The sequence below is a fragment of the Cibotium barometz genome, chromosome 21, assembly GCF_041138505.1.
Source record: "Cibotium barometz isolate CiBa-2024 chromosome 21, ASM4113850v1, whole genome shotgun sequence".
In the NCBI taxonomy this organism is placed as follows: domain Eukaryota; kingdom Viridiplantae; phylum Streptophyta; class Polypodiopsida; order Cyatheales; family Cibotiaceae; genus Cibotium; species Cibotium barometz.
In genome coordinates, this window is record NC_141066.1 from 34,600,976 (window position 1) to 34,615,074 (window position 14,099).

General features: G+C 44.1%; 1 protein-coding gene across 3 annotated transcripts in view; it reads right to left on the minus strand.

Annotated features, from left to right (window-relative positions):
- LOC147627120 (uncharacterized) overlaps nucleotides 1–14,099 on the minus strand; it is a 37,244-nt gene that overhangs the window by 11,703 nt on the left and 11,442 nt on the right. For all 3 annotated transcript variants that reach the window (XM_086815709.1, XM_086815708.1, XM_086815710.1), the window contains exon 8: nucleotides 3,424–3,483. In XM_086815709.1, the coding sequence (XP_086671835.1) occupies nucleotides 3,424–3,483 (60 nt within the window). The remainder of the gene's footprint in view (nucleotides 1–3,423; nucleotides 3,484–14,099) is intronic.

The window sequence follows — 14,099 nt, forward strand, 5'->3', positions numbered from 1 at the left end:
GCAGAAATGCAGCCCCAGTTGATGAGCCAGTTAAACGAGATGCGGGGAGAATTGATTAAGATGGTGGAAGCCAAAAACAGCCAACAAACCCTGCTCATCATAGGGTTAGAGGCCCAAGTCGCCACACCCAAAGCAGAAAACAATAATCTGAAAACATGCACGCACTATGTGGAAGGTGAAATTCAACTCTCTCTTAATGATGAGCTGAATATGCTTAGGGAGCAAGTGAAGACCCTCCAAGATAAGGAGGAGAAAATTGCCAGTGAGGCAACCACATGGGCTGAAATGATCCAAAAGACACAGAGGCACATGGAGGAAGCAGGCAAATGGATTAAGGTCGCCAAGAAACAACAAAACCCACCCTCAACCCCGAAGAATATCAATAATGCGCTTGAAGAGGAGAAGAGACGGAAGATCCGAGCACCACATGTGAGAGTGGTGGGATGGAAGGAAGGGGGCTCATTAAAAAAAAAAAGCTGCCATGGCACTATGTAGGAAGATGGGAATTCCCGACACCCCCTTTGTCGAGGCATGGAGAGTGGGCAAGGACACCACAAAGGAGCAAGACCTCATCCTCAAGTTTGAGGGTTTGGAGGCAAAGCAGGCATTCCTCACCAAAAGGCCGACCTTAAAAGGGGAAAAAGACAAATCTTGAGGATCACGTCACACCAGCCCAGGTCACACATAGGACGGAGTGCATGCCGCGCATAGTAGAAGCGCGGAAGGCAGGGAAGTGGGCAGTGTACAGAGATGGGAGGGTGATTCTCACCGAGCAGCACTTTCCATGACGGTGCACGACCTATAAGATCACGCTAGATATTGCAATCTGGAATTGCAATGGTGCTACGCAGACAGTTGCAGGCCTGTTTGAGGAAACATTTAGAGGGCGTGAAATGGTCCCATATACACAGACACACCAATGCCAAGGGAGCCGACTACCCGAGGTGAGGGGATATAGATGGGAGTCCATCCACCGCCCCCACAGGCCACAGCCACGCATAGCAGGAGGCACTAGAGGTTCAGGAGGAGTGGCCATATTATAGAAAGAGGAGCTACAGCATGTGATACAGGTGGTCAGACGGATGAGGCTAGCTTTTGGTATGTCAATGAATAAGTCCCAAGGATAAACATTGAGTGTGTTGGGAATTTATTTGGCCACACAAGTATTCACACATGGACAATTCTATGTTGCTATGTCATGTGTTAGATCATCTAATGTAGTGAAACTGTGTGTAAAGCATGCTATGGAACTCGAAAGTAGCATAGAAGGTTCAAATGAAGTCTTCACAACCAATGTTGTCTATAAAGAGGTATTGCAAATGGCATGCAGAGGAATGTAAATGTAATCTATGCCCAAAAGATGGAAACGAGTTATTGATACAACAGCCTACAAATGCCAAAGACTAGATTTATCGATATCTCTATATCAATCAAGTAAGCATTTGAAAGGAGAATCTTTGCAAAGATGTGGCATGTGCAATCTAGATGTTGTCTATCATGTGGGTGAGGATCATGACAGAGATGGCCCGAGACATCTACCTTGCAGTGTGCTACTTTGCAACAGCCACATCCAGATATGCCACCCGTGGTAAGTCTTCATACCTGCCACTTTATGATGATATTACGAAGTTCTCCATCCTAGGGGATATCCTCCTAGCTGGAGACTTCAATGCCCGCACCACCAGTGCACCAGTTAAATTCCCCTCCGACAGCAGCCAGCCATGGACGGGACTATCCTCCCCTGTGTTTTGTCCTCTTTTAGAGGATCTGTGTTTGTATTTCAGCCTATTGGCTGGTTTTTTTCTTTCAACTGGCCTTTGGCCCAAGATCCTCCCATAGTTACCAAATTTCACCGTCCGTAGACAACCACCTGTAGGCGTTTATTTATCCACCTGTAGGCAATGCTGCCGAGGAAGCACCAAGGCGGATTTTGAACCCAAGACCTCTTGGTCCTAGGCAAACACCTTCACCACTTGAGCTATTACCTCATTGGCACTGGCTGGTTTTTCATATAACTAATAGAAGGATCTTTTTCCGCGCTCGGCGGAAGGGGGGGAGGGGGTGGGATTAGATAAAATGAAATAAGGCTAGAAAGTTTCCATATTGAAAATGCTGCATAAAAAGGCCATATGCCTCATCCTCTCTTATACTCTTGCCCAAATGGCAACCTATCTAGTCACCTATTTCTCTTTAACCTTAAAAACTGCCATAAGCTAAGGTCCTAGCCTTAGTATATTTCAAAAAATGAGGGGCTACATAGATAGCCTAATTCAAGAACCCTCGCACGTTCCTCCCACTGAGTAGGCACAAGTACCAAGGAATGCATTTTGGGAACCCCTGCTTTTATCACAACATTCTCAACCTTGCAACAGCACAACCATTGGCAGGTGCTGATCATACATCCACTACCTTTGATCCACTAAATACTGTCCCATACCAACCTACTCCAACTACTTACCTCCACCTATACGATAACACTTGGAAAAAATAAAAAATGTTTACTGTGGTCGCTTGTTTGACTCCATAACATCACTTCCCATCTCTCATAGAGAATTTATTTTCTCACACAGCCAGTGCATGATGCTGCCCAATTCCACATCCAAAGCCCCCCCTTCTACTATAGAAAAATAAAGATCCCAAAATAAAAATGGAATGATGAGAAATGCAAGGCTTGTCCAGCTAGGCCAAGATTAGTAGAAAGGTTACTCTCAGCCAGAGAAACATAGAGGAAATGCAGGAGATTTTATAAGAGAAATTGAAAGTTTTTCCGATAAAACATGATCAGAACTTTCCTCATATTAAGTCCAGCAATGGCTGGAAATTTCATTTAGAAAAAGCACTCCTACACTCATCATAGGACACCAGGTATGAAATTGATATGCAAATCAACTTCTAAAAGTTCCCAATCAGCCAACACTATCTGTCTTCACCGTCACAAAAGTCAATGTGCCAGAGGCCCAGATGCAATCTTAAAACTCTGGCATGATAAAGCTAAGGACCATGAGAGGTTGCAAGAAGATCATTGTTCTATCATCCTAACTCTTGTAGCAAGAGATTCCAAGGAGCCGGCTAACAACAGAATTATCAAGGTCGATCATCCAATGACCAAGATATATAAATCAGTACTTGAGTTGTTGGTGGGCCCCTTTGCACAGAGTTGGTGAAACTGAACCAAAGGCGTCACTGGGTTCACGTTGTACCACATCATTACTCTGAGGACTAAAACACTTCGTTGTACCACATAATTACTTTTAGAACTGAACCAAAGGCGTCAATGGGTTCACGTTGTACCACATCATTACTTTTAGAACTAAAACACTTTTGAGTTTTTGGTGGGCACCTCCACAGAGAGTCAGGAACAGTAAGCCAAAGACAGGCTACGTTCAAACCAGGCTACAATAAAGAAAAGGTGATGTTTCTCACCTTGCCTTCTACACCTGTGATGAAAACCTCGCCAAATGCATCCATATCAACTTCATTTGCCTGCAATCAGGAATGTTTAGAGCTTAAATTGTAATGAAAATACAAAAACTCACATAGCAAGCCTTTTCGGGTGTGCATATCGTGCATAAGGTAGAAAGGAAAACACTTAACATAAGCAAGAAGCATTCTAGTACTAATTCACTTCCAAAGTCGGCCATCAAATCCAATGCAATCTCCAGATTGGAGTTTAATCACAACAATTAATCAAGATAACAAAATTTTGAAAAGAAATCTCCAGGTGTCATAGGGTTCTAATGACGAAAACTCTGCCAAACTAATGACAAGAAGTTTTATGGAAGTTCAACAAGAAGCAAACATGTGGACATAACAATACATGAAAAATCAACCCCTTACTAATGTAGCCAAGACTTCATCAAGACGTAAAAAAGGATGGCTTGTAGGCTTACAGACCAACCATAGAAGAGATTGAGCTGATTTTCCCTCGACAATTAAGATACCAGGCTTGCATCTATGAAAGTGTAGCCTCTGTAATAACTCGCATATAAGAAGAAACCTTAAGGCTTTCTCTAATAAGGGTATCAAGCTCAAAATTCTCTTTCCCCGGTGCATATTCCATCATCCTATTTGCCTTTCAAAAATGGCTCGCCCATGTAGGCTTGTAGCTTTAAGGAGCTCCTAGCCCTCATTTTTAGCATTCAATCTTCTTAAGAGCTATCACAGGAGTGAGATTTTTCAAATATTTTATCCAATTTTTGCAAAAGAAAGCTTCTAGAGCAAGCAAGGGAAAAAATAGCCTTGTAACCTATTTTTGTAAGTAATAAAATCTATGCTTTTGGCACACGCTTGGGGGGGCCAGTTGGGACCCAATCTGGTGTTTTTCTCTCTCGCGTCTGTATTTTCTATTCGGCACGCTTCTTGAGGATCGCAGATTTCCGTCACAATGGTATCAAAGCCTGGCAACGCTCTGTCAGATTCTCAAAAAGATTTTGCGGTGTTTTTATTTCCGGCACTCAGACGGCTGCGCAAGCAACAACAGCAGCAGGCAGCAGCCGCGGCACAAGTCCCGACAAGGGACACCGGTTAGGGCAACGGCAACGCACAAAATGGCCGTTAGCACAACCGACCATTAGCAGAGAAGACCGCACAAAGCCACCACTCAGGCTGACGCTATTCTAGGCCGCATGGTTATTTCACTTAACTAGTTTTATAGACTTGAGTTTGTGTCAGAGAGTAGGCATGTTGTTATGTGTCGTGTAAGCATGATGTGCACGTTATACCGATGATCTCTACCATGGAGCCGCATTGAGCTTACGTCAATTATCAACTCAACTTACGCAAGATAAGTCCTCCTCATATTTACTGAATGATTATATTTTCAATTATTTATGAATCATTTTAAATCTCTATTTTTCTTGACTTTCTCATTTTGTAGCCAACAATACATCAAGGTTAAGACTTTCTTACTTTCGGCAAGTTTTATTAAATATGTGTTATTTAAGTTTATCCTTTGTAGCAACTTTTAAAAAGTTTCAAATGCACAAGTTATCCATTTTTCATCACTTGGTTTTACACTAAGCTAACAAATAATATATAGATTTCTGCATGTTTTTCAAGTCTTAATTTATTTTGCTAGAATCTTGGGAAAACAAAATTTATATTCCAAATTCACAATAGATGATGGATTTGAACTAACTTATTAACATCTTGATCTTATTATTGCAATTTATTTTGTAGAAACAAAGTGAATTTTGTAATTAATTTATTAATTATTGGGTCACCCAACAAGTGAAAAGAATATCTTGGGTGTTCAATTTAAGTTGATTGTGAGATAATCCAATCAACGATAACACGTATAAGACGTGCCCAAGCTAAGTTGATTGTGAGTTAATCCGATCAACGATAACATGTGTGAGACGTGTGGTGAGTTTGATTGTGAGTGAAAATCCGATCAACTCTCTGACACGTACGACGTGTGTTAAGACATTGTGAGTGAATCCAATCAAGTTGTGAATTTGAATGTGAGTGAATCCGATCAACTCTAAGACACGTTTGATGCGTGTAAAGAGTGTGTGAGTTTGATTGTGAGTAAATCTGATCAACTCTAAGACACGTTGTCTAAAGACATTGTGAATGAATCCAATGCAAGAATGATTAATGTGTTTAATCACCTGTGCGCGCTGATATTTACAACCGAGAACCATTGTCTTCTCAACTGGGACGACTATCACGGGAGTGAGATTTTTCATATATTTAATCCATTTTTTGTAAAAGAAAGCTTGTAGAGCAAGCAAGGGCAAAAATAGCCTTGTAACCTACTTTTGTAAGTAATAAAATCTATAAATACTCAAGTAGGAATACTTTTGGCACACGCTTGGGGGGGGGGGGGGGGGACCCAATCTCGTGTTTTTCTCTCTCGCATCTGTATTTTTTGTTCAACACGCTTCTTGAGGATTACACATTTCCATCACAAGGGCAGCAAGAACAATTAGAGCAAGAGATATCCTATGTACTTGCTGTAATTCCATGGGTCGGTGTGGAATGCTTGGTTGAACACAATGCTAATAAATACACTTAAATACACCAAGATTTAATGGACAATAAGCACAATACCAGATGTAATTTGCTGAATTGACAAGAGACACACAATGAGCCAGAATGGCAGCCCCTCCCTCAAATAGTGTATATTAATCTTGGGAGAATCAAGTACATAGTGTCATGGGCATTTCTGACCAGATTTCCATAACAATGCATATGAATACAATATTGCAAACAATATGGTTGTCGTCACTTAAGATCTACAGCTCACACTACGTCAGAATACGCAACGGAGATGATGACCAGATCTGGGAACACAAGAGCAAACGCAATGCAGAAAACAACAGCACAAGGGAGAGAGAGAGAGAGAGAGGCGTGTAACTCTGCTCTATATACACAAAGAAGATCCCGAAGTGATACACAAGTGACAAGGGGCTGTGGGGCCATTTTATATGGTCCCCCAAACAGTAGTCGGCCTGCTGCTGTAGGGCAACCGACAGGACCACATACTCCACGACCTGCTGAAATGTACAGTTGGCCAGCAGCAAGGGGGTGTCGGCCAGCATCAAGAAGGTCCACGACCTGTGCAAAACAGTCAGCCACCTCCAGTGTATACACAGATGCAGTCGGCCAAGATCAAGGTCCTCCTGCCCCACTACAAGACTGCCTCCCATGCCACAGAAAAATAGGAAAAATGGGGAAAAAAATACGGGGAGTGAGGAAAAATGATAAGACACCTACAAAGGGCAGGCACACCCACAACAGAGGCCTTGGTGTATATGTATAGACATGAGATGACTTCTAACACCCCCTCTCAGCTCCTGGCTGTGAAACCAACCACAGGGAACTGGGGTGCCGCCTGAGCAAATCTTGAGATAGCGACTTCGTGAAGAGGTCATCTCAAGACTTCGTGAAGAGGTCCACCGTACTATCCTCCGTCAAACAGAACTCTAGCAAGATGTCATCAGCAACGATCAAAGTGCCTCTGGATGACCATGGGTTTCTCCAGTGGAAGCCCAATCCTGCAATGCAACCTCTGCAACCTTACCACCTCACAAGCAGCATCACAAGCAGCCGGTACTCTGCCTCTATCAACGACAAGGCAAAAGATGACTGCCTCTTGCTGCTCCATAAAACTGCTCCTGGGCCTGAAGTAGATCTCCTCGTGTCCGGATCTCCTCCCCAAACTGAGTCACTCCAACCGTGGAGTCGGACTCCATCAATCAATCCCCCTCCTGTGTAAAAGAGTCCATGATCCTTCACATGCCGCAAAAACCACAAGATACGCAATCTTGCCTCCCAAAGAGTCATCTGCAACCATGAGCTCAACTGCCTCATCCGGAAGCTCACGTCCAATCCCCCATCAACCAAATCAATGAACCATTCTTGTCAAAGAGGCATCACACTGCTCACAAGGATCAACACCTGTTACGGTGCAAAGCCAAGTCCTGGAAACCTGCTGAAGACCACGCAAGGCCTTCTGAAACCTATCAACCACCCCCTCTGAATCCAGAACCACAAAGCCTAGAGTATGCACCTCCTTTTGCAAGTAATCAACTGCCACCTACTGGCTTTCCGAAAGGTCCCCATAAAAAGAACATCCTCATCTACAGGAGTTTCTTTGTCCCAAATACTACGAGACATCAGAGCATAAGTTACCTGTTCAATTTCCTCTGACTCACGAACACAAGAACCACCAACATCAATACTGGAAAGTTCTGGCCAACTGCTGCCATCAACTGGCAAGCTATCCACCATCTGGTCCCGGAAAGCCTGCACCTATAGCGTATCCACACTTAAGTGGCCATTACCAGACTGCCACTCATCACAAACCTGAGGACCTGGGAGAGGGAGTGCTGAAAGCTTGTAAACTCCATTCTCCACCTCGCCTGTTGCTTTGTCCTGGAGAGCAACAAAATGCTCATCAAACTCCACCTCGCCTGTTGCTTTGTCCTGGAGAGCAACAAAATGCTCATCAAACTCCACCCGTACGCCAGTCTTGCAAACCTGATGCACTGACAACAGATGAAAACCAAGTGACGGAACATACAACACCTGGGAGGAATGCTTCCCCCCTCTGCCATCGGGAACTATCTCCATCCTGCCCTCACTGTGAACTAGGATAGTGGATGTATCCCCAGTAAGAATGTGACCAGAATACCTGCAGAGATCCTGTAAATCTGAACGGGAAGGAGTCATGTGCCTGGAAGCACCACTGTCTAGAATCCACTCCCGAGTATCCGTTGCGGAGAATCCTCCAACCTCCTCCCTGCCTGAAGAAAATGAAACATCGGTGTCCATCACCTCCAAGTGCACAAAAGCCGGAGTCTTCATGATTGCTGCTGAGGAATCTTCACCCTTCTCGGTCTTCCGCTTGGGACACTGCCTCCAATAGTGGCCTTTCTCGCCACAATCATTACAGGTCCTCTCTGCCTTTAGTTTCTCGCGGTCAGCGCGACAGACTTCTTCTCACAAGACTTCTCCGATGAAGCCTTCCCGTTGCCCGTGTTACGGCCTTTCGACCGTTGGCCAGTTAAGGCCTCCAAACCTCCACCCTGAGGAGGGTTCGTGAATCGTTCCTCCTGGTCCAAGACCATGGGCACATGCTCCTCCCACGTGATGGTGATGAGCCTGCCACTGGTAATCAAAGACGAGTAAAATGCTGAGTACTGAGAGGGCAAATGCGATAGCAACGTTATGGCCATGTCCTCTGACGATATCTCCTTCCCAGCTTGAAGAACTTCCTGCTGAAGAGCCTGCAGCTTGTTAATATGCTCCCGCATCGACGACTTTGCAGGGCTCATAACCCGCATCTGTACTTCCAAGGAAATCCTCTTCATGGGCAATACCCTGTTGTAAAGAGAAGCCAAATGCTGCCATATACCTCTGGCCAGTGTCATATGCTTTACATGATTGATTACCTACGGTGTGCAGTTAAGGAAGATAAATGAACGGACCCTGGCGTTGACACGATCCCACATCTGTGCCTGTGCCTCCCGGTCCTTTGGATCGACGGTAACTCCCCTTCCTCTACTTCTGGCCGTGGAACCCCAACAACGATGAAATCAGCGAGGTCGTAAGACTCCAAAACAGATTCCATCATAACCTTCCATATGCCGTAGTTAATCCCGTCCAACTGACGGTCCACAGGGAACGTGGGGAGTGCAGGGATCTTCACATGCCTCTCGGCGCAGATCTGCCATTGCAGGGATATACTCAGAAAAAGGGTGGGTGGGTGGGAACAAAGAAGAACTTACACCTGCAAGTGGTTGTCCAGCAAATCAGCTCGCCGTCCTCTTGCTTCTCCTCTTCCCAAAAAGTCCCGTACAGTCCACCAATCAGCAACACAACAGTCCCCCTCTTACTCACACAAATCCCAAGAACAATCAAGAGCCTAGGGCTCTGATACCATGTCAGAATACGCAGCAGAGATGATGACCGGATCTGGGAACACGAGCAAACGAAATGCAAAAAACAACAGCACAAGGGAGAGAGAGAGATAGAGGCATGTAACTCTGCTCTATATACACAAAGAAGATCTCGAAGTGATACACAAGTGACAATGGGCTGTGGGCCATTTTATATGGCCCCCAAACAGCAGTCGGCCTGCTGTAGGGCAACCGACAAGACCACATACTCCACGACCTGCTGAAATGTACAGTCGGCCAGCAGAGCAAGGGGGGGTCGGCTAGCATCAAGAAGGTCCACGACCTATGCAAAATAGTCGGCCACCTCCAATGTATACATAGATGCAGTCGGCCAAGATCAAGGTCCTCTTGCCACTACAAGATTGCCTCCCATGCCACAGAAAAATAGGAAAAATGGGGAAAAAAATACGGGGAGTGAGGAAAAATGATAAGACACCTACAAAGGGCAGGCACACCCACAACAGAGGCCCTGGTGTATATGTATGGATAGGAGATGACTTCTAACACACTACCCTCTCAAGTGCCCATGTTCCCTACCATCTGCTCTCTATTGTTCCACCAACACATGGTAACAACAATCTGCAAGAAAGCACGTAGGGCAAGAGAACACTACACAAGGTATGTGAACATGGAATCTTGCTCCTCTCTCCTGCTACTTGCTTCCATAATTAAGCATTGAAGCTTACCAATTGCAAGCAGAGTCGATGTGACAGAAGTCTGCGCGATGGAAGCATTTGGAGTGTTGAAATCTTCAATCTGTCGCCAATCTTCATGACAAAAATCTTCGAGAGGATAAAGGGAATCCTAAGAAAGCTTCCCCTATGGTTCAACTTGAGAAAGGAACGCTGAAATTAGGGTTTTCAACCAAAAGACCAAAAATTACACCAAATATAAGAGCTGTTTTGCTGAATTTCAGTCATTGGAAATGAGTAGGGAGAGTGAATACCGCCTCGAAACACTCTTGGAAGCTTGGAAAATACACTAGCAAGTTTGGTTATGGAGTTGGGAAGGAGAAAGTGCAAAAAATACAGCCAAAGAGACTACTTATAGAGAGAGATGATGAAATGTCCACCCTGGGTGTTAGGCAGAGAGGACAAGTGCTTGTGCTGCAAGCTAGGATGGACGCATGGCTGGTTGCTTCCTTTGTACAAAGGGTGTAAGGTCTAGGCCACCTGGGGACATCAATGTGTACGAACACAAGGCTGGTCATAATTTATAAGTGAGTTTTGATAAAACTTAATGAAGTGTGTACACACTAACTTATAAATTAAAGCTAGTTCCTAAGACAGTTTTTTTTTAAAAAGTTGAGCGAGAATCACCGGTTTTTATATACACTACTCACACACCCAACTCCGGTTACATGGACACGCAACACCGTAGAGAGCACGGATCGAGCCCACACCCACTGGCTGGGACTTCGTCCGCTTTAACCACTCCACTACAACCGTGTTCGCAAGACTAGGTTTTTGACCAATACTTACCACCTGTCACATGCCACGTAACCATGTCAGAAGATAGTTTCACACGCACAGTTCACAAGTGGGGCATCCCTTACCTGGAACTACACATTGGTTAGGCAAGCATAAAAACAACATGCAAATTCAATTGCACGCAAGCAAATAAAGATGCTATACAATGTGGCATTGGTATGGACAATCCCCGTTCATGAGACTATACCAAAATAGACGTGTTCCAGGCAAGTACACGAGGTATCAGACCCAATGGAACACCAATCTTCTAGGCATTTCTCGGCATTTGCACACAGACACAAGTCCCAGCGGAAAGCCAAGTCCACAATATCACATTAGTGGCATCAATCCCCAGCATGCAATTGCCATGGACGTCAGTCCAATGTACATATATCATGAGAAAGCACGGGCGGGACCGGTTGGGTGGCCAAATGGTGACATCCCCCTCGGCTTCTAAACAGTTGTCCAGAACTGAAAAGCATCCAAGTCGGCATGCAACAGCTGCCATGGACGCCAATCCAATGTACATACATAATGAGAAAGCACAGGTGGACCGGTTAGGTGGCCAAATAGTGACATCCACCCCCAGCTTCTAAACATTTGTCCAAAGCAAGTGCAGGCAATCTCTAAAGAACTCTTCATGTACCCATTTAGCATCAATAGGAAGATAGTTCTTGAACTTCACAAGGTAACACCTGACAACTTTGCCTGCAGGCAGCAAGCTTATGTTCCTTGTGATACACAATTTGTTTTGGTTGCAAAATCTCCTCAAGCTCATCCACGTCTAGTGGATCCTCAATGACCCGTTCTCTGGGCTCCGGCCCTACATACTTGGTATGATTCTCAAAGTGGAAAATGAGCCTACGGTAGTAAGAGCATAATCCAAGAAAACTATAGATCTCATGCACCAATCTCAATTCATGCCAATTCCGAATTGCATCAATCTTTGCTAGATCCATCCGCACTCCATCTTTGGACACAATATGCCCAAGATTGTGTGTCTCTGACAATAAGAACTCACTCTTCTTTGCATTTATGAAGAGTTTATGCTTACGGAGTTCTTCAAAAACAATAGCCAAATGAGCTCTATGCTCTTCTTCGGTCTTTGAGAAGACTACGATGTCATCAAAGAAGATACCTGAAAATTTCCTATACCCACGGAACATGCGTTCCATCATTCTATTGAATGTAACCGAGGCATTTGTAAAACCAAAAGGCATAACAAGATACTCATAAAGCCCAAATGATGTTCTAAAAGTAGTTTTATGTACATTCTCAGGCACCACGCACACGTGATGATACGCACACTTGATGATACGCACTCTTGAGATCAATTCGGTTAAAGTATGCCGATCCATTCAACTTGTCAAGGATGTCGTCTATGCATGGAATCAGAAACCGATTCTTATAGTGAGCTTATTTAAAGCTCTATAATTCACAAACATACAAAAAGACCCATCCTTCTTTTGAACCAAGAGGATGGGTGAAAAATATGGGAAAAAGCTTGGCTAAACCAAACTCTTCTCAAGAAGCTCATTTACCTGCTTCGTGATCTCCTCTCTTTGGGATGCACTCACACAAAAAGCTGGTCTATTAGGTGGTGAGCTACCCAACACAAGATCAATGCGATGATCTTCTTGTCGTACGGGTGGCAACTCATTAGCAAAACAATCGTTGTACTCTTATAAGAATTTCATCCTATCATTACTAAGAGTGTTTACATACACATGTTTCTTCAATATGATCCCGTACAAAAATCAAGTACACAAAACATCTTTTTTCATTACTTTCCTAATTTGTACATGAGATACAAGGAGAATGGTATGAGCCTCTTCACCAGCATCAATCACATGCTGTTGGCCTTTATGCATAAAGGGTATCCTGTTGGTCTTGTAAGCCTTGCGCGGATCAATGCGTGTGTACCAAGGCTTTCCAAGCAATATATCACAACCATTCAAAGGAGCTACAAGGAAGTTTTCATGGTCCACATAGCCTTGAATGTGTATATGCAACTTGCCAATAATAAGCATAACCTGCACTTCTCTACCAACAAAGGCAACCCCTACTTCAATTTGAGGACCCATGTCTCTCACTTCAATGCCCAAAGCAGCTGCCATCTGTGTAGATATGAAGTTCTCACTTGCACAATCATCAAACATGAACAAGGCAAGCTGATCCTTAAGATGTCCCCAAGCTTTACATACAACCATGTCTTTGCTATCATGTGAAGTGCTGCCCTGCACATCCAGAACCATATACACATTGGGCTTTGATGCATTTGCATTATCACGCTTCTTCTTGTTTGGCCATGCATTCGCAGTATGCTCAGTGCTACCCCAAGTAAAGCATTTCCCCTCGCTCATATACTACTTTTTCTGCTCCGCAATGAGACCATAGTCTTTCACTTGGAAGGGACACTTCTGGGTAGATTTATTTTCAACCTTTGGACTATTTTATCTTGGTTTTGGTCTTTTTTAGGTGGCTGTCCATTATTTTGCAAGTTTTAGACAGCCCTCTCTTTGCCTTGGAATGAGGGTTAGCCTTATTGGATCGACTCAACTTGAGTTCCAATTGCTCGGTGGCAGTGGCAGCTACAATTAGCTGCTTTAAGGTGTGATCAAGATACATTTGCAGTCCCACTTTGTACATGGGTTGTAATCCCGATTGAAACGTTCTCTTCCTTTCCGCCTCTGGAACATGCATAAATGGAGACACCTCCAAAAGCACTTTCCAAAACTTTTGCACATATGCATTCACCATTTCTCCCTCACCCAATCCCACTTCATTGTTATCTTATATAATGCATTGGGAGACAAGAACTGAGCATAGAACCTCTCCTTGAACTCTCCCCATGATCTAACAAGATTTGGTGAGAGCTTCTCAATAAGCCGCCAATGAGTAGCAATACCTTTCATGAACATGCTTACATGCCGGATTATGGATTTCTGAGTGAAATCCTCAACACTAAAAGCAATATCAGACTGGGCAATAAAAGCAAGTGCCTTTGATGTATCATCTTCTCCATGATATATATCAAACTTCACAGATTTGTCTCCAGCTTTGAAGTCACGAGACTTTGGTGCATTAGGCTGCATCTCAACATGTTCTTCCGCATATATGTCCATTGGGACAGCAACTATGACTGGCATCATTTTAGGAACAAAAGGTGATGCATTAGGCATAGATACATGTGCCCTATAAGCATGAGTCATGGCTGGTCCCT